The sequence below is a fragment of the Cyprinodon tularosa genome, unplaced genomic scaffold, assembly GCF_016077235.1.
Source record: "Cyprinodon tularosa strain WSP-4 unplaced genomic scaffold, ASM1607723v1 ctg106, whole genome shotgun sequence".
NCBI lineage: Eukaryota > Metazoa > Chordata > Actinopteri > Cyprinodontiformes > Cyprinodontidae > Cyprinodon > Cyprinodon tularosa.
The window spans coordinates 24,521-46,192 of record NW_024037849.1 but is presented as its reverse complement, the minus strand read 5'-3'; the positions used below and the strand labels follow the sequence as shown (position 1 = coordinate 46,192).

The 21,672-nt window shown below is 35.2% G+C and overlaps 1 protein-coding gene across 1 annotated transcript in view; it reads left to right on the top strand.

The window, feature by feature from the left end:
- The window catches only part of rabgap1l (RAB GTPase activating protein 1-like), a 132,668-nt gene that overhangs the window by 92,759 nt on the left and 18,237 nt on the right, over nucleotides 1-21,672 (top strand). Inside the window, exons 14-16 of the mRNA XM_038286214.1 lie at nucleotides 4,616-4,729; nucleotides 17,685-17,759; nucleotides 19,715-19,840. Coding sequence (XP_038142142.1) covers nucleotides 4,616-4,729; nucleotides 17,685-17,759; nucleotides 19,715-19,840 — 315 coding nt within the window. The remainder of the gene's footprint in view (nucleotides 1-4,615; nucleotides 4,730-17,684; nucleotides 17,760-19,714; nucleotides 19,841-21,672) is intronic.

The following is a 21,672-nucleotide window of genomic DNA, read 5'->3' as shown; positions in this document are numbered from 1 at the left end:
TTATTTTTTTTTTGCAGTATTTTTTAATAATTTTAATCATGTTAATTTTATTGATGGAGATCCACCGTTCCATTTATATGACATTTCTTATAGTTATTTGATAATATATTTTATTGGCCCATTAAATCCATGGGCATGTTATTAAATTATATTGAATTATGCAGCCGCAGTGTTCCTCAGCCTGGTCACTTGGCTGCTTATTAGGTTTATTGGTCTGGATGGATGGTTGGATTTGATGGCCATTATTGTAGCTCTGGGAAGAACAAGTAGCCCTGTCTTCATTAGCTGAACTAAAATATTCTACTTCTCAGTGCATAGAAAGTGTGAAAAAAACATGAACCCTATTTTAGGATAAGCTTATGCTGTTAGGTTATATGATGCAAGACTAGAATTGATTAATTCTGTTATTTACCTTGTTGAAGCTGAGCTGTAGCACTGTAATGAAGTGATGCAACTAATGAGGCAGCGGTTTCCTTAGGACACCTTGAGGCTGTAGTTCACCAGCTTCTCAGACGACAAGTGTTGAAAGAGAGGCCTCATCTGGTGGCTGCTTGCTTGGTGCTGATGCACCGCAGCAGGACAGTGGGTTTCTACACTTACATTTGTCCTCTTTTTAAGAATCAGAACCACATTATATTATACAGATAGATTATATAATGATATGGCTGCAGCTCAGGTGGATCTATCGCTTGACAGGACATCTATTAGCCATGAAATTTACTGACAAGTGGCAAGATAAAGGCCATTGTTCAAATTGCATTTTGCCATAAGCCATATACAGAGGGCAACAATACAAAAGGTTTTGAAATAAATACTATTGCCAGATGCGAGAGACTGGCAACTTAACCAGTGTGTCCCCTGCCTTTCATCCATAGCCTGCTTGAGATACTATCCCTGATGGATAAGTGGGAGAAGATGGATGGAGGGATGGATGGCTTTTGTGAGATGAGACTACCTTTTGTTCTAGATCGTTTAGTGAAGGGAAAGTAACATGGCACATCAACCTTAAACGCCCCAACCCTAGAGGGAAACATCTTTTGGGGGCAGCATCATGCTATGGAGATGCTTCTCACCAACAGAGACAGAGAAGCTGTTTTGAGCGAATGGGGAGATTGGTGAATCCTAATTTTGCTCAATATTGTTTGTCAACAATCGACTATATTGGACATATAATTGCAGAGGAAAATTATATTAGATTAAGGCCATCTGAAATAACTTTGATTTGCTGTACCTGGCAAACTAATTATTAATGGAGCACAAGTAACGGTGCAAAGAAATGCAACATTCCCTAGTTAAGTTGGTCATAGCAGAGCTTGTGAAAAAAGCTCAGGGGATCATGACATGCTGTCTGCCAGATCTGGTTTATGATACAGGGCTTTAGAAAAGGGCCAGATGCATTGCCACAGATCCCACCCTCCCAGGCAATGAGCTGTTTGTACCAGTTCTATTGGGAAGGCAGATCGGCTGCACTAAACCTGAAACAAGCAGACGTGAAGCTGTGAAGGCAATCCCTCCCCTGTAGACACTCAGTAGTACTTTTTATGACCAATGTCTGTTCATAGGCTACTTTACTGTAGTACAAGCTCCACATGTAAGTACTTCACCCTTTTCCCCATATATGGCCATATTCATGCTTCTCTTTAGGGATGATTTCAGCTGCTATATAGCGCCCCCTGCCCCCCCAAAAAAAATAAAATAAAATAAAAATAAATAATAATAATAATTTTAATCCTCTCTACTCTCCAAGTATTTTGATTTTAACGGTGCTCTATAATTCTGATCTGATTGCTGCTACAAAAATGTCATTGTGATGCTATAAGGATGAGATTGATCATTAATTAAAAAATATAAACCGTAACTATAAAAATATTGTTATAATGGAAATAAAAATCAAAAATAAGGAAAAAAAGTACCTGTTTGAGACAGCAGGTAAAAAGTGTCAGTGTAGAGGTTTACCTTCCAGCAAGACAGTCACCTAAAAGATGCAGCCAAGAGCTACAATGGAATGATTTAGATCAAGGTTTAAGCTATTTAGCAAAGAGGAAAGGACAAATATTGCAGTCTTTTATTTTGCATAGCTGGTATAGACTTGCACAAAAGGATCTGCAGGTATTATTGGAACAAAATGTGGTTTACAAAACTATTGGCTTATTGGTTGGACTTTTAATGTATGTAACACTTTTCAGATTATTATCTGTTGATTATATTAAAAACCAGGTATCTTCCACAATCAGGCACTGCTTTGTGTTGGCCTAGAACATTACATTGATTAAATACCTTGAAGCTATTGCTGATAAGGTGACAAAATGGAAAAAAATGTTATAGCATCCAGTTTGCATATATTATGTAATAGATATTTAACCAGAAAATAATGAAAGGGTAAAAATACTAAGAATCGCTTCGGTGTTAGCAGGGTTCTTATCTGAGATCATCTACTGCGGGCAATGTAACCAGAGAGACTGTATTTTAGTTTTATTTAACTCAGACTTATAGGTTATATTTCATATTCTGCAGTATTTTCATCTCATCAGGAGTTCATCTATCACTCTTTAGGAAGAGCTTTCTCTTGTTAGCCTGCAAAAAAAAAAGGGAACTTGGATAGCATGGTTTACTTGCTGTCTGCATGACAAATAAGAGGCAATGCTGCAATCGTTTAGAACAAGAGGAGAGGAAGTATACGAGCTGAAAAGGAAATATATGAAGCGGCTGAAGCGAAGGGACTGTGGGACATGAAGTAGAAAATAGAGAAGAGTGGAAGTGGAAAAAGCTGCCGATAAGCAAGAAAAAGAAACAAAAGACTGGGGACTGAATACTACAAAAGACCACGCTGACAGAAATTGCAGAGGGGAGGAGGAAGGGATGAAAGAGGAAAGGATGGGATTAGGTAGCGTAGAGGACGTCCTCTCCTTTTTTTGGTGTTTTTTGAGTAATGAGGCTGTTAATTAGCAGAGGCATGCATGGTTTATTAAATCAAAGTGTTTACAACTTTAACTGTCAAACACATTCTTGATGGTCTTTGCTGACGTTGCCATGGTAATACAGCTGGAATAAATGGGTATAAATTTGATGGATCCGTTAATTAAATACAAGTTAGATTGAGCCATACTGTAGCTGTTTGTCTTAGGCTCTAGGTTTGAAACAAGTATGATGTGCTCCGTTCTCCACTGAAGCATCGTCATTGTGGCATGTTGTAAAAAGCTGAAGAGAATTCCCTCTTTTACAGAAAATGAATAAATCTTCAGTAAATTGTTCTGAGGGGAGCACATCAAGCAAACCTTTGTAATTTCTGTACTAAGCCGGAGAGCATTGTGACAAGAAAGCTGTGATATTCACCTGTATGTAGCTCTAATATTGTAACATTTAAAACTAAATCAAGTTTATAGCAGCAAGTTCCTATCTCAACGAACTTAATAGCTTAAAAAAATCAACCCCAAACAGTTATTTTCTCTTTGTATATGAATAACTTTTTTAAATAAAGCCATGTATATATTTTTCTAATTACTTTCATTTTTTCAAGTCCTGAATTTTGCAAGAATATGAAATCAAAATAGAATAATAAAGTTATACTACATTGTGCAGAGGGTGGTATCATCGCTGTATCTAAGGAAGTTAGTTTGACCTTCTTATTTGTTGTAACTGTAATGTCATAGTTGTACTTAGTCGTTAAATCTTTAGCAGTAATGCTTTTCCACCTCTTAACACTTAGTATACAGAAAAAAGCACCTCCTCAGTTCAGACACACAGCTGTGCCAGCAGCTCTAAACCCTTCACTGTGAAAAGGGAACATTAAGCATAGAAAATAAACACATAAAAAAATAATATATAAGTCAATCAAAAAAGGATGGGATAGACAGCTCAGATCAATTCTTCAGGTGCATAATTTTGCCTTGGCCTTATATTTTGTCGTTATAATCAAATAAGCTAACATACAGCAAATTATCAAAACAGAAGTTAAAAGTACTTATTTTAGAATAAAAAGCTAAATTTTCTATATTGATGGTGAAGACAGCATAGACATTAAGTGTTATATTGCTTAGCCCCCTCTCCTCTTCAGTTATAAGGTCATACAATTGTATGGCACAGAACTAGAAATTAAACTTTTTTTTTTTTTAGCTCACCTTAGACTTTTTTTGTGTCTTGGTTTAGAGACTTTGGTTTTATACTTATCTTAAAAATGTTGGCAATATTTCCTTGCACTGTATTTGATAGAACCTGCTGTAAACTGTATGCCTTTAAAGCACATCCACCGATATTCTTAAATGAAGATAGATCAGAGGCTTATAAACTCATTACATAAGCATGGGAACAAAGGTGTGGTACCAATTAATTCTAATTGTGTATATAAACTTCTTTTTTTGGATAAAAGTATAAAGAAATCTTCAAAAACTCTTAAAAGTACAGAAACATAAATTGGAATCCCTACAAATTATAATCAGGCACAGTGTTGGTTTACTGGCTGGTAACTGAGACTGGGAATGATGTTTGCACATATTTGTAGGGATGAAAAAGAGGTGCTATAGTTTAGTCAAACAAATTCTGACCAAATAAAAGTTTATAAAGAGAAGACTAAGCTGTGTTTGTTTTTTCTAAGGAATATGAATCCTCTGTGTTGCAGGATTCTGCACAGGAAAGCGTCATCACCCGTGACATCCACCGTACTTTTCCAGCTCATGACTACTTTAAAGAATCTGATGGAGATGGGCAGGATTCATTGTATAAGATCTGCAAGGTAAGACCGATTTCCTCAGGTGATGCTATGAACTACATGCATTTATTTAGTGAGGTGGTAGTTATTTAAAAAATAACTAGTTACTGTATAGTTGTGATTACCTCTTCAAAAATGTTAATGTACTCATTTACTGCTCAGTGAAAGTAACTTATCAAAGGTAACTATGCATTACATTTTATGAGTTAGTGTTTTATGGAATTTTATGGAATATCAGGTTTTTGCTATTAGTTATTATATTGAATTATTCATTTAAACGTCTACACATGGTGAGTTGCATATGATTATGTAGATGGGATCATGTTTCTTTCTTATAATAAAGGAAAAATACGATGTTTGGCAGCGCTGCTCTAAAATAGGTTTCAAGCTGAAAATTATGCTTTTCAAGCCACTTAACAAAACTAAAATATATAATTTTCTATAGAATTAAACGGAAAAAAATATATATTATGATGCAATCTGGCCTAAATTACCCCCAGTAACCATCTTTGTCGCCAGTTCCCCCTCTCTCCTAAATGTGTGTATCCATATGCATGAATTGGGGTTAGGACCGGCACATTTCCACTTCCAAGTTTGCTTTTGTTAAAATCACAATCTTTGTGGAAAGTGACATACGCAGGTTTCACAAGGCCACACAATGCTCTGCTTTGTGCAGACAGATGTTTGATCAATGAGAGCCCAGGTCATTAAAGAGGTTCATTTTCATACTCTGTGTCTTTGATTGCATGCCGAACACAAATCAGTGAGAACTTTTATCATTATTCTCTTCCTCTGGTAGCTTATGCAAAGACTGATTAAGAAATATTGGTCATTATATATTTTTTCTTCCTATTCGATTATTTCTTTAGTCGCTTCAAGTGAACTTTTATGCAAAAAATTTAGGATATCTGCCAAAAGTATTCTTATTTATGAATAGACATTATCATTTGCCTGCGGCACACCTGTCCATCCATCCATTTTCTCCCACTTAGTCCTGTAAGGGTCGATGGACAGACGGACGGCATTGTCATTTGATTTAACAGTTTTCTCATACTAAAGATTCCTCCTACTAAAGCTCTTTAATTGGTTAATGCATCCTTAATTGAACTTATTTCATTGGTAGTTTGGTTTGGAACGAAGTTGCACTGAAGATCATATAGTTAAATAACTGTTTTTATTTGTTTATAATAAATACAGATGGCTTGGTGGGTTTAATTTAGCAGGTTGATTTATTTGAAATATCACCCATAAAGATGCTTGATCTTCCAACAGCTTTCCAACTCTCTCTGTAAAACTAGTACCCTATATTTTTCTCTAGCCATGACTACTTTTACATTCTCCATTTCTTCAGATTAGTTTTGATATCTTTGCTGGATCGAGTGGCTGGCATACACTGCCACATGCTTATGTATTACACCATTTGTAGTAACCGATTAGGTAGTTAAGAGTGATTACAGAATATACATGCATCAAACCTAATGTCCTACATAAACAATTAAACCCACAGTACATAGATATAATGTGCAAGGAAATAGTTTATAGATTATTCAGTCAGTTAGCATCATTATTTATTTTTCTTTGGAATTTTTAAACATTTTATTTTCATTATCATGACACGAAGAATGGTTTTGTTTCTAGTTTCTTTGTTTTTAAACACAATCCTACTTTGCAAAAGACAGTTGTTGAAATTGTTCTAGAAAATATGTCATAACATGATGTAAAATCTTTTGGCTAATGACTCAGTGATAGACATTATTTACTGATCAGCCTTATGTTGCATTGCAGAAACCATGTAAAAGTTCAGCTTATCGTGATTCATAGACTTAAGTGATAAATGAAACATTTTTCTTTATACAGGAGGTTTTACAGTAGGCAAAAAGAATAAGGCTCTGTATACAATTGTTGGATTATGAATGTACCACTTTTAAAGGCTAGATGTATTTGAGGATCAGTCAATTAGATTACAGGAGTTAAAGTCTTTCCTTCCCTGCTCTCTCCTTAGAAAAACAATATTGTACTGTAGGCCTTTATATAGTGACCAGGTCTAACAAATTAAATACAGCCTTAAAATGGTTTGTAGAAATGTGCACAGGTCTGTTGTGCAACCCTTCACAGTGACATGTTGTAAAATTGCTTCCATTGTGATGCAATTTCATATAAAAACCTTTCTCTGCAAAACTAAACAAAGAAAGCAAGCACAATAACTAGAAGATCCCCACCGTTCTCACATGCTGAGGCAATTTTCTATGAAGATGCACCTTTTTCCCAGACAGCACCAAGGTCAGCAGCATAGAAATGTGTCAAAGTGAGTTGTGCTATCTGCCTATGTGCTTCTTTTAATCTCAGTGCTACTTTTATACACTGTTCTGCATTTCCCGGATATATTTCCAGCTGTTCTCTCGCAAACTTCATTATGTCCCTGCTGCTCCAGTCAGTCAAAGTTGCAGTAATAACGTTTGCATAGCTTGTTATTCTGAAATATGTACGATTTTTGTCATATTTAGAAATAAGGGCTCCAGGGCAGTTCATATTATGTGCTTATTTACGTTTATATAGACACCACACATCCAAGTCAGTCTGTTTAGTGTGACAGTTAGGTGTTAAAAAACAAGTTAGTGGACACAAAACAAAATATGTTTAAAATCAGTTACTAAAAAACAAGACATGCACAATTTCTATCAAACAGCTATTCCTCTATAAGGTTGCATTGTTTAGTTGAATGAGTGACATCGTCTGCTGAATTTCTTGAGCCTGAGCTAAGATGGTCTAAATCTGTAGCCCTGAAAGATTAAGCCCTCTTCAGCAAACATGCTTTTCATTGGTTTAACAGCTTTCACACAACTTTCTGAATCAGTAGATTTTTTTCTTTATGCTGTCAACAATCCAGTAGACTGAAAGCAAAACCAAATATTTATCAGATTAGAAGATTTTCTTGAGCAAACATGTTGTGGTGTTCTATGTAAATGGTGAACCAAGAAAAATAGTTTCTAAACAAATTACACATACATAAAAAAAAAGTAATAAAATAGGAATATGAGAAAATATTTAAACCTTTTTTAAGTTTCTCGTATCATGCCATAAAAAGAAAAAAATAAAGAATAAGAAATAAGAACAACACATTTACCGTGAGGTGCTGGGTGATTGCATCAAATGCATGGGCTAATTGTGTATCCCTATTGAAATGGGGAACAAAGTTACAGAGAGAACCTTAAAAATCTGAATATAATCTACGGAAAATCAGATATATGTATTTCATTAAATTAGAGCAGCTGCTAAGAGAACGTGTTGCAGTATTGAAAAAAAAAAATATATTTATAATGTAAATGCTTAAAATGCTTAAAATGCAGAATTTGCTTGTGTTGTTAACAAAGGTTATTTTCTGGGCAAAGGAAAATGAAAATAAAAGCCTACAGGTACACAGAAGGTTATAAAATATGAAAGGGAACAAAAATAAAATAAATATAAAATTTAAAAATAGACTGTACAGCAATGGGGAATAAAAACAACTCTGGAAAAGAATAACACTGCGCAGCTGTAAAAATGGCTCATTCAGATGAGATAAAAACTGTTTAAGCTAAAAGGAAAAACAGCAGACCCTTCATAGATATTTAAATCTTTCTATCTACATGCTTGTAACAGATAGGATTAATCTAGGTGTTAAATCATTTTCATATTCAAATACTGAATTCAGAGGTAAATGTATGAATGCATTAGAACCAGCCAGCCCTTGTTCCTGATTTAATGCTGTCAACTTTCATCACAGCTGTTATATTAGAATATATCCCACTAGATAAATGCAGTAAAACATTCCAGTACCTCCAATCATTTCATTTCCATCCTTATTGTTTTAAATCTACAATAAAACTTTATGTCTGAAACTCAATGGAAACGTGTTTGAAAACTTGACCTCATTGTTTCAGAGTAGAACCCACCTCACTATTGTCGGTAAACAATGTTAGTTTTTTAAAAGGAAGCTAAGGCGGTATTCTATGTTTCAAGAGTTCAGGATTTGACCTTAAAATAAAAGATAGTCACTGTCTCTCCATCTTTCTCTCTGTTAGTTAAACAAGTTTACAATAGCATTAACATTCAGGATACTAAATGTTATCGTATCACTTTCATTCAACCCTTACCTTTTTTTAATCCCCAGGTGATTTGAAAGATTATTTACTGAATTGTATTTTCTGTAAATGTCCAATTCATTCTGGTTCAGTTTGATTTCAAGTATACAGTAGATCTTGCTTTGAATTGTTTAGAATTTGATTTATTTTTGTCCTTATGTGCATTTAATCAGAGGGCTGTTGTGAAAAATGGAAGAAAGGAGAGTACTTAATGCTGGTTTGTTTTTGTATTCAAACTTAGCTAGTTTTAAATTAAACTAGGCTACTGTAACTTTAGCTGTTTGCTTTCATTGCACTGTAGAAACAGCCCATGTTTGGTCAGTGCTCTAAGAGAACCTGTCAGGAAGGTTTCCGTCCTCTCTGGTCCCAACTAGGTCAGAGTCACACCACAGCCTTCATTTGTATGCAAATCTATGTAGATTTTCAGCTGTTAAGGTTGGTTGGATCTTCAGGCTTTCCAGGCATGGAGAATCCAGGACAAAGTTTATATTCATCTTCATAACTTCCTCCATATGGCGCCTGAAGTGTTTTGTTTCTGACCTTTATTCTCTGGGGAAGGTCACTAGTTGGCTTCATGCTTTTTTCACCCATGAAATCTTATTTTCTTTAGGTTATGGTCATTGAGATACAGAACAGTAGATCAGTAACAACCTTTTTTCTTTTAATTTTAAGTGGACTTCCTCCATCAGCAACACACTGGCAAATACAGCCACAAAGTCATATATGATATTCACATTAAAACAAAACCGTTTTGTTTTGTATGCACGTTTTCATGCAGTGCATTGCATTTTGGTGCATATGATGAATGTCTGAGTAAAAGTACACTAATTAATTTAATGACAAATATTTCAGGCTTTATGTTGAAAATATATAATATTATTTTCCACTTTAGGACCACAGAATGCTTTTTGAATTTATATTGCTGGGTTGTACTGCAAACCTCAAAATAACACATAACTGGGAGTTGAAAGTAAAACTGTAGTATGCATGTTCTTTTTTTTCTTTTTTCTTTTTATATAAATGAGCTCCCACAGCATTTAGTGCATTTTTATTTAGCACTTATTCAAACTTCATACTGTAGAATAGAATTCAACTTTATTGTCATTAAAGTACAAAGACACAAAATGTAGTTTGCATCTATCCAGAAGTGCTGTACAGGACACGTATCGACTATAAATGAAATAAATATGAACGGAGTCATTGTAAGAGGCTATAAAATAAAATATATATCAAAACTATATACAGATTATACAGGAAAGTTAGGATATGGATTTTATATATATATATATATTTATTAGTGGGGTTTATAATACAGGAAAAATAATGACAGATAATAGAACTAGCTTTTTGCTGTATTTTTTGGGATATCTCAGCTTTACGTATCTAGGGATTACATTTTCTTATCAAAATGGATCAGATTGATGGGCACATTTAACATCTGTTAATAGTTTTTTTTCTTTTTTATCATCTTACCATCTTATGCTTCACAGTTTAATTTAGTTCTATACTTTGCTCTATTAGTCTTTGTGCTGCCGGAAAGTGAACCTTTGCACACGTTTAAAGGTTTCTGGAGTTTTTTACCTATTTTCTGCCTGTATATTTGGGCTCCATGTATCTTCCTACCAACTCTCACTAGCTAATAATAATATCATGCATGATGCTACCTTCCCCGTTACCCACAGTAGAGATGATGTGCTCAGTATGATATGAAGCAGATGTTTTACTGACACAGATGGTAGTCATTTCTTATCAAATTACTTAAAATGCAAATGATGAGGATATTTTTTTTAATTTTATCCAAGTAAAGGTAGCTTATCACAAAGAGGTGTTGCACGTTTCAAGTGTTTTCTTTCTTGTTGTTGAAAACCACACAAATTTCTTTCCAGTTAATGATTAAGCATTGTATTATGTTGTTTACTGACATTAATCAGCCAATACATTGTATTTGTGGTTTTAACATTAAAAAAATATGTGATAAATATTGAGGGTTCTGGAATACTTTTGCAATTTACCATTTCAAATACTTTACTTCTTTAATGTGTTTCTCAGTACTTTAGGGTTTTAAGGATGGTATTGCAGTGATTTTAATAAATAAAACCCTGCAGGGCCTTATGGAGCTTTATAATAGGGATTAATAACACATATGAACCAGCTAACATTTCCAGAGTTGCATGCTTTATTTCTAAGAATAGAAAAATCTGTCTTCTCCACAGTTGAGAAACTAGGCGTATTTTGCAATAATCCACCCCTCTGAGTCCATTATCCACACGGGCCAACAAATTTAGATTTCACCCACCAGGACCTCCCCCATCCATCTGTCAGTGTGCTCTTCTCCCAGCCGAGTTGGGGATGTGTGAATGCCACACTCCATCAAGCATGTCAGCTTGTAGATTACACCACAGACATCGCCACAAGACTTCTCCGTTACCTCTATATCTAATGCCAAAATTAGCTAAACACAGCAGAAGTGGGACTGTTCTCTGTCTGCACTTATTTTTCTGGCAATCGTTTAACTTACACTCAAAGCATGGGAGGGTTGGCAATAATTCGGTAACTAATAGTTCGTGTGTGTCAATTCATTTTCTTTGAAAGTTTTAATTTTCTCATGGTACCATATCAAAATCAAATTTATAATTTAGGATTTAATGCTATTAACCAACATGAAGTACAGCCTGATTGTAAATTGGAAGGAAAATTATTCATTTTGTAAATTTCTGATACCCTTTCATAGAATTCAGTGCAAACTTAAGGGGTTTACTGATTTACTAAATATAGTTAAATTTTTGCAATCTAATGCAAACATCTGTTCTACAGTAGTTGGGCCTAAAAAGAGATCTTTAATGTCGAAACCGTACCATGAAAACCAATGGAAGAATCTGCATGAGAAAGCTATGTCTTTTTTTCCCACAGATTTGGTTTTATTTAAGAATTATGAAAAAGATGCCATCAAAAAAATAAAATGAGATCCATATAAGGTTCAACCTTAAGTTGGACAGCCATTCACCAAATTAGGACCAAATTAGGAAACTTTGGCTGAGATACTGTTTTCTTCATGTAACTCATGCTAGGGGGCTGAATACATGTGCATCACACTTCATTTTATTAACGAAAACATTGCAAACTGTTAGTTTTTTTTTATTTTTATTATCACAATTATTTATATGTATTTTTTGTGCTTGTTTTATGTTTTTCTTTATTAAATGCCCCTAAAAACATTGAATTGTGTAATTTAACCATCCTAAAATGTCTCTTTGCTATCAGGGCAAAGATTAATCAAACCCGAGGAGTGGGTAAAATATTTGCCTAAAAAGTTGAATAATATAGTATTGTTATTTACCCATTTATTGTCTGTCTTTTTCCAACCTTTATGAGAATTTTTAGTCTGTGGCTCAATTACAGGGACTCCAGTTTACTGTGATTTATTGAACAAGCAGGCACTGACTCAAGGTTACACAGCGAAGTTATACCCCGTGTCACTGAGTGAATACAAGGACAGTCTATTTAATATCTTTACAGCAGTCAAGTAAAGGCAACCTAGGCTACAATCAAGACCTGTTTTTTAAGGTTCATAGCCTCTAAAGTGCTTTACTTGATCTTTAAAAAAAATTCTTTAATTAGCTGCACAACTTTTTTTTGTTTCGCAGACACAAGGCTTTGCTTTACATTCGCAAAAGACTCGTAGAAAATGACATTGAACAAGGTTGACAGCAACACTCAGGAAAAAAGAGACTGAGAGAGGGTCCTTTGAGGAAATTCCTTTGGTTAAACCTAAGTGTTATGCAGAAACTGTCTCTTAGGAGATGTACCTTGTCGCAACTAATGTCCTAACAACATTTATTTTATAGAGATACACTTGAAGAATAATAAGGCAAAAAAGCTTTTAAGATTGGTCTAGATGTGACTGGCTGCTTATGCTTGATATTTGTTTTTATAATGGTGGTCCATGTCAAGCACATTAAAGATAACACATATTTAAGGGAATATAATATACAGTGAGAAAATACCTGTATATTTCTGTATATTTATATATTTGACTTACAGAGAGCCACTCAAACTCTCTGGTCTTATACAGACTGGACCAATCACAGCGCAGAAAATCACAGTTGCACCAGAATGAACAATAGTGTAGCAGCACTTTTTTTTTTTATAACCATAAAGATTGTGGCTGTGGAGTGATGTTTCAATAATGTTCTATACTCGTTCAACTGGTTGCTGTGAGAGTTTTTCTTATTAAGAAGAAAAAAAACAGCTTTTGTGTCACAAATGCTCTTACCTGTGGCTTTAAGTTATTTTTACTGACCCTGTTACTACTGCCCTGGTCTGGCCTTTGAAACTGACCTACCTGCTCCTCTTCAGACTTACACTGTGTATGTAGGGTCAGTCAGCCTGGCTGGCCACGCTTTACTGACAGCTAAATCCTCTGCCAAGTCTGTGAGCATGTTGTAATGACCTTTAACTCCAGTCTCATAAATTTGACTGTACTGTATGTGTTTAACCAAATACGTTTTTACCCATTACTCTTTGCCAAATCTTTTCATCCCTGGGAGACTCTTTAATAAACATTTAAATTTGCTCTGCAACATATAATCAGTATAGAAAATAATTTATTCTATTGTGGGAACGGCTAAAGTAAAGATGAATTGTTTTTGCTGGAGGTTTATCCTTTAGCAACAATCCCAAGGCTTTTTTTTTTTACTTCTAAAAGACTTTGTTCTAGAAATGTCTATCCTTTAGTCCATTAACTTGGAGCAATTTCTCCAAGATTATAATACTGGAGCATGGTGCAATGCCATTTTTACAATCGGTGCTGGAAGTTATATCAGTTCAGAGTTTTATTAAATCTATTCACCTTAGATTTAGGTTTTCCTGCCACCAATGTTAAGATTAGGTTCAGCTTTGACAGCTTTGAGGGGATGAACTTATACTTAAATATTTAGTTAATTTAGTCTAATAAGTCTACTGATGTGGACTTTATTTTGTGTTTAAAGGGACTTCACTGGTAAATACATAGATGATCAAATAACTAAACAACAGCGTTCAGACGCGTGATGCTGCTGGATGGTGTGTTCTTGGTGATATTACAGTGTTTTTTTTCTCTCATCTCATCTGGAATCATCATTCCAGCGGCGTAGGAAGCGGGGGGGACGGGGGGGACATGTCCCCCCCAATATAAAAGCCAGGTGGATATGTCCCCCCCAAAAAATTGTACCGCAAAATATTAGATTTTGACATTTTTTAACTAGCGTGCTTTTATTTTGAAGGCGCAGCATAGCGTTACGTCACTGTACTCCCCCTCCCCTCTCTGAACTGCTGAGTGAGGGTGTTTGAGCACTCAGAGGGAAACAGCGATACAGAAGTCAGAAACTTGTGAAAGAGGTAAAATGGTCTGTCGGGATGCTGCCTATTTATAACGTCTTTGTTGTCAGTTCACTTTCATATATAGAAACTGAATCTTTTTGGTTTAGTCATCTTAGTCTTGTACGAAAGAGGATTAGGGCCACTGAAAAAAAAAAAAGTTAACTGATTTTTAAATTTTTTTTTAGTTTAACATGGGTAAAAAAGTAAGAATTCTGACTTTTCTCAGAATTCTGACTTTAAACTCAGAATTCTGACTTTTTTCTTCTGACTTTTTTCTCAGAATTCTGACTTTAATCTCAGAATTCTGACTTTTTTCCTCAAAATTCTGACTTTAATCTCAGAATTCTGACTTTAATCTCAGAATTCTGACAGATGATTAATATTTCTAATCAATTTACAGTGTTTTTTTTTTTTTTTTTTGGGGGGGGGGGGGGGGGTACTATACAGATATATAAAAACAAGTAGGTCTAACTAAAAAATAACCAGAATATTTGTTTAGAGTAAAGATTTACTACTTGTACACAAGCACACAATTTCAAATCTGCTGAGCTTGCTGTGCAAGAAAATGTAAAATATACGTATAAAGAAATATAACAGGAAGTACTGCTAAAACAAACTAAATGTTAAATAATGTAGATATTGGTTTAAAAAATTCTTCAGATTTGGAAATTTGGAAGGAATACATAATTTTGAAATTAATCAACAAATCTGGTAAAAAATAAATAAATAAAAAATAAAAGTTGCACTTTTTTACTTGAGGAATTTGTTGAATAACTTCATAATTATGAGTTTAACTAGTTGGAGGTAATGCTACACTTCTCTGCTTCCTGTCCTGCTCATAAAAGGTAAACATTATAAACCCACCATTAATTTTCTACACTATTTGGAAAACACAACACAAATGTAATATAACAAAAGTATGTTTAAAAACAAACATGTTAGCATCAAGCCATAGCCATGTCTGTTTTAGAGACTAGCTCTCTTGTTTTAATGACCTTCTGCTCCTCCATTTATAAGGGGGACCCCTCAGGCACATCAAAAGTTGCCTAATTCTGTAATTTTTCACCAATATGTCACTGGCCACCTCAAACAACTCACATCTTTATCAGTGAAGCTGAATGCTCCACATCTCTACCTTCATGGTGCCCATCTACATTAAGATCCAAAATTCTGAGATTAAAGTCAGAATTCTGAGAAAGAAGTCAGAATTATGAGATTAAAGTCAGAATTCTGTGAAAAAAAGTCAGAATTCTGAGAAAAAAGTCAGAATTCTGACTTTTTTCCTGTATTAAACTGAAATAAAATTTAAAAATCACTTAACTTTTTTCAGTGGCCCTAATCCTCTTCCGTAGTCTTGGGCTGATCACTCATCCAATATTTAACTGCTAACTTTCTCTAGATGTTTGCCACGCTAGCCAAAAATTTTTTTTTTTGTATATATCTCATTTCAGTACATTGCCACCACCAACTAAAAGGCTTAAACAGCAGTAGGACTTACTCAGATTTTTAAAAAAGAGAAACGTCAGTGTGAGTAACAGTCACCTTACACAACTTGTGTTGAAATTAGCCCGGTCTGGGATTTTTTATTTTTTGTGTGGTTTTGATTCGCCGAAATGGACAGATGTTATACCTGCCGCGCTCCTGATCGTTAGTTAAAACCACAGGGAGAATTAATTTTAATTCTTAGCAGCGAACTGCTGCACAACCACTAATTAACCAACTAATTAACTTCTGCACCTTTATTTCCTCAAATAAACTGCTGGCTCCTCTTTTTAGACTATAAACAGATTAACACAACATTGACAACTCTGTAGTTTTCTCTGTTCTGTACTGCAAACTGGAATTAAAGACGCCATTTCTACCAAAGGTCGGGACAGACTGGCGCACCAGCACCTCCTGACCCCACTAAGGGACAGGGTGTACAGAAAATGGAAGGATAGATGGATTTCTACCAAAGATTTAGAATGCGTTTTTGAACCAGATGCTTCAAAGCGCCCTGTCCATAATTCTTCACCACACTGTCAGCTCCCTCTGTCAGTCAATCTATATAAATTCATTTTTGACCATTATTGCAAGTTTGACAAAATAAAACATATCAAACTTTGCACTTCTGTGGCCCACTGAATTGTTTTTAATCCAACTGAAATATTTGATTTTCTAGTGCGTATGCGGACACTAAATATGCCAAGGGCTGAAGCCCTTGAAAGACATCTCCCTTTGCTTAATAAAAGACTCCAGTCATTTTGTTTGGTGATATGCTCACATCTTATGAACAAATGCATTATGTAAATTTTAAATGCATTATTTTTGCAAGACACATTTATAAAGGAATAAAGTAAAAGATTAAATAGCCTTTTTTTAAAGTAGCGTACTTAAGACATGTTTCTGTTGAATATTTACGAATCTCAGATTTCCGACATGTGTCCCCCCCAATTGTAAACATATTCCTACGCCCTTGCATCATTCCATTTTTTGTGAGCCCTTTATGATTGTGGCCAACTGCAGACAGTACTAAACCTGGTATTCTTGCCTTTTTTGTAAAGGCCAGAGTTTTGGATTGGACACTCATTATTGTTTACCGTTTCTGAATGATGCATCGGACAGTGATCTGTAAGATATTAAAACCCTTGTTGCTGTGTTCTTCTGTTGTATAATGCTTGTTCCCCAACGAAACACTGAAAGGGTAACATTTAATTAAGTTGCACACCAAGGGCCTATGTGTACTTATGAGTTGACTTGTGAAGATAAATGGCTGTTTTAGAATTTATAAATTGTATATGAGGTTAGGGGGATGAATACTGAGACACTGTGCACATTATTGTATATATTATACACATTATTGTTTACTGCTCAGTGTGACAGCGGGTAGCACTGCTGCCTTGCATCAAGAAGGTTTCGGGTTCGATTCCTGGCCTGAGATCTCTCTGCATGGAGTTTGCATGTTCTCCCTGAACTTGTGTGGATTTTCTCCGGGTACTCCGGCTTCCTCCCACAGTCCAAAAACATGACTGTTAGGTTGATTAGCATCTCTAAATTCTCTTTAGGTGTGAGTGTGTGCATGAATGGTTGTTTGTCCTGTTTGTCTCTGTGTTGCCCTGCGATGGACTGGCGACCTGTCCAGGGTGAACCCCGCCTCTTGCCCGTAGTCAGCCGGAGATAGGCGCCAGCATCCCTCGTGAACCCACTTGGGATAAGCGTATAAGAAGATGGATGGATGTATGATTTTCCCTCTGCTTATCTTGAATATAAATAATGTATCAGTGTATGCTAAGAGCTTGAATTATTAAAGCTACCATGAATGAACTTAAATCCTTAAAGTTTCACTTAAAGAATTAGAGCATTCAGCTTCTTAAAATTAATGACCATGCGCTTAGTTTAAACCGTGTTAACTTTAGATTTGAATTCTTTGGCTTTAGCCAACCTCAAAATTGCCACTGAATACAGGTTTGATGTTGTTTAAATTAATCTACTTTTACTTTCTGTTATTTTTTTCTTCCCAGGCTTATTCTGTCTATGATGAGGAAATTGGTTACTGTCAAGGCCAGTCTTTCTTGGCTGCTGTTCTTCTTCTACATGTGAGTACATCCGTCACCCATTAGTTCTCTGTTCATTAGCTTAATGATTAATGCAGTCGGAAATGTTGTGTAATGCCCTCATAACCCTGACTATTTAATTTTATATTAAAGTTAATGATGGGTAACGCTGCAAGTGTGAGTTTTTGTTTTTGTTTCTCTGTCCATAGGTGTATCATTTTTTTCCATCTTTCTAAACAAAGGTTTTTTACTTTTTCCAGTGAACTGGTTTTATTTTTAGAATAAAATATTTTTAAACGTTCTGTATGGAAACCATTTAAAATAACTTACTTGATCTTTCATTTTAAGATTAAAACAGCTGTCAATATATTAGAAAACATCTATGGAAGGAAAAATATCTCTGTTTGCACAGGATGTTTGTAGTGTGATGGTTTTACTTTCTAGTTGAAAAACTTGAGAGAAAATGTAAGAGGAACCATTTTTTTTAATCTTGGGTTTTGGTAATGCAACTTGCTGATAGTCCAAGGAAAGACATTTTTTCTATAGGAAGTGCGCGAGTGATGTTTGGTAAAAGGAAACTGTTATTTAGCTATGGTGGAAATTATTTGATGTTCCTACTCAAATGGTTCTAAAGATGTTGTTAAGATGCAAGGCAACAACTGTTTGAAATATTTCCTTTTGGCTGAAAAATTTGTGATACAACCCAGAAACTAACTGTTTCAGCATAAAATGATGCTACTACATACAGAGTAGTTAGTTTTAATGTAATTTCAGTCATCTGCGCAGTAAGAATTTTTTTTAAAAAGGTTACGGTTTCAATAGTTTTAGAAGGGAAATAGTTGTCTAATGTCCTAGCCATCACTTCATTAGTAAAGCCCTTTATGCATAATGTGCAAGTGCAAGATACCTGTTTAAATTTAAGTAAACAAAATGGTCAAATCACGTTTTTCTTATGCAACATTTTTTAGGTGTTATATCCGCTACTATCTTTTTTTTTTTTTTTTTTTTTTTTTTTTTGGTAGTTGTTCATCCTTGTAGCAATGATCGTTGCTCAGTATTTATATGTTAAAATTTTTTTTTGAACACTAGAAGACCACTGGCAGGTTTTATACCAGTCTAAACGCCTATGCCAGTAACTGGGATGCATTTTAAGTTTCACTGTAGCCAGAGTTGTATTTTGTAATCATGTCACTATAGATTTTTCTGTATTCTCTTGTTGGTGTTATTGTGAGGTTCTTCCATTGCAAGTTGATAAAATACTATGAGAGATTTTGTCATGGAAAGACAAATTGAGGAGAGCTGTAAATGTGACTCATGATAGAGGAAGACCCAAAAGGAGGAGAGACTGGAGTGAAGGTTAAAACTTTAAAGAGCAGTGAGACGGTTGGAAGATGTCAAGACAGCTGAGGAAGGAGAGTCATGAGGAAGGGCCCTGACATTTTATGAGAAGACCCAAGGAAGTTATGTGGAGGATGGAGGAGGAAGAGAAAGTGATGGAAGAAGAGACTGTAAAGAACAAAAGAGAAGTGGAGGTAATAGGAACAGCCATTGTAAAAGGAGAAGGCAGACAGGTCGTGGAGGGAAAAGAAGAAGAATTTATAGACAAGGTGTCAGAAATATTTATTGGGGTTCAACTGTACCTGCAGGAGTGCATTCAGCTCCAACATACACTGTCACTTTGATTAAATATCTCCTCCTAGTTTGTATATGTGTGTTTTAAAGGAAAATGAAGCCATTAATACCCTCAAAGACTTAGTGTTACATTTTCTCTTTGAGCTTTATATTTATTAATCCAAACACAAAGAGAGGTTATTTACAATGAATTCATTTAGGGAAAATGCCTTTATGTGTCCTGTTTGTCCTTTATTACCTCCACATTCTAGTATGCGTCCATTTTTATTTTAGACATTGATAGTGTCACCACAGCAAGGATAAGGATATTTTGTCTTTAAAAGTGCTAGGTATTGTATTTAATGATTTTATCCATGTGGTTTCAGATGCCAGAGGAGCAAGCCTTCTGTGTGTTGGTGAAAATAATGTACGATTATGGCCTCAGAACTTTGTACAAGAACAACTTTGAAGACCTTCACTGCAAGTTCTATCAGCTTGAAAAGCTGATGCAGGTTTGTAAGCAGCTCTTTATGTTTTAAAGCAAAAATGTCCCTGATGGAAATCAACCACGGCATAATGTTTAGGGGATAGAAAAACAATCCTACCCAGGAGTAGTATCAGATTTAAATATTGACCAAAGATTGGTAATTAGGACTCAGATAAGTTTTTTTTGTGTTGGATTTACACTATAATGTAGGATTTCTCCTTTATCCTTAACCAAAATTTAATGTTCATTTTAATTGTAGTGTTACCAGGTGTTGCACCATCTGCATTTTTTCACATATCTGTTGCTTTTTCAACTTTTCTGTGTTCACTAAATGTACTGTTTAATATTTAATTTAATTTAGATCATTAAGAATGTACTTTGTTACCTTTTGGAGAATATAATGCATCGTGGTATGTGTGTGACAAAAGCATGTACTGTGATTAAAAACAGTATTCTGTGCCCATGTAGTGTGTGCGTGAGTAAAAAGAGTGAGCAGACTTTTTAATAGCAATCCATCTTTTTAACTTTGTGATCATAAATTTTTATATAAACAAGGATAAAGTAGCTCAGAATAAAACTAATTAATCATTTATGTTTCCTTTCAATTTCAGTTTGAATTCATCAATGTGGAAGATGGAATTAATTCACTCTTTTGCTTAAATGACCAATGAAGAGACCTGCAAAAAAGACAATAGAATAAATTAACAATGTCATTTATTAATAAACAGCAAAGCATGTCAGCTAACTTAGTTATTGTGCTGACGTTAGCTTCATAGCTAAGACTTGTAAACAGGATGTATTTAGCTAGCATGTGTACAGCCTAATGATAGCCTGTTGGGTATAATTTTAAAACATTTACACTATGCTCACTGCTGTTAATATGCTAGTCTTAGCTAAAATGCTAACATAAGGTTAGTTTTAGATTATGGTAACATTAGCTAGTCGCGTAAATTATTTGTGAAAAGGGATAAATTGAAACTAATGTAATTTCGGTTGAACAACCTGCTTAGATTACTTATGTTAAATGATCTTTAAAGGGATCATAGTATGATTATATAGGGCAGAGGTCCCAAACCACCGGGCCACGGACCGGTACCGGTCCGTCGGTCATTTGGTACCGGGCCACACAGAAAAAAGTATGTATGTATTTGAATGTATGTATATATATATATATATATATATATATATATATATATATATATATATATATATATATATATATATATATATATATATATATAATTTATCGACGATCAGAGTCTGAGTGATGTTTTATTTTGAAAAATATAAAAAATTGCGGTATTCTCTCCCAATTACATCAGTCGGTGCATCTGTGCCTCTTGACACAGGTTAATTCAGTTCAAGACTCATCCTATATATAACATCCTATCTTTGTGAAGCTGGATTTTCTGTGGTTACAGCGACCAAAATAAAGCTACGGAGCAGACTGGACATCAGGAGCACACTTCCTGTGTCATTGTCTCCAATTACGCCTAGATGGGACCGGCTTGTTGTTTTATTTTTATCCTGTTTGTATTTGATTTTATGCCAGTCGTATGATTTTACTTGATCGTATTTACCCCCCCGGACCCGGGGGGGTAAATACTTTTTGACTAAAATCCAAATCGTCTTGTATTATAGTCAACTACAGTGCAGCACATAGTCGAAACACACCGGGCACCGAACCAAGCCTTCAGCTCCGGGGCAGGTCCGGGAACCCCAGAGCGACCGGACCGGACCCGGTGACTGTAGTCTGGACACCGACGGCCCGGTGCTTCCCCCGGCCTGCCTTACCGGCCCCCATCCTCCAGCTCAGGATGGGCGGCTCATGGCTCTCTGCTAAGGTCGGGTCCAGTC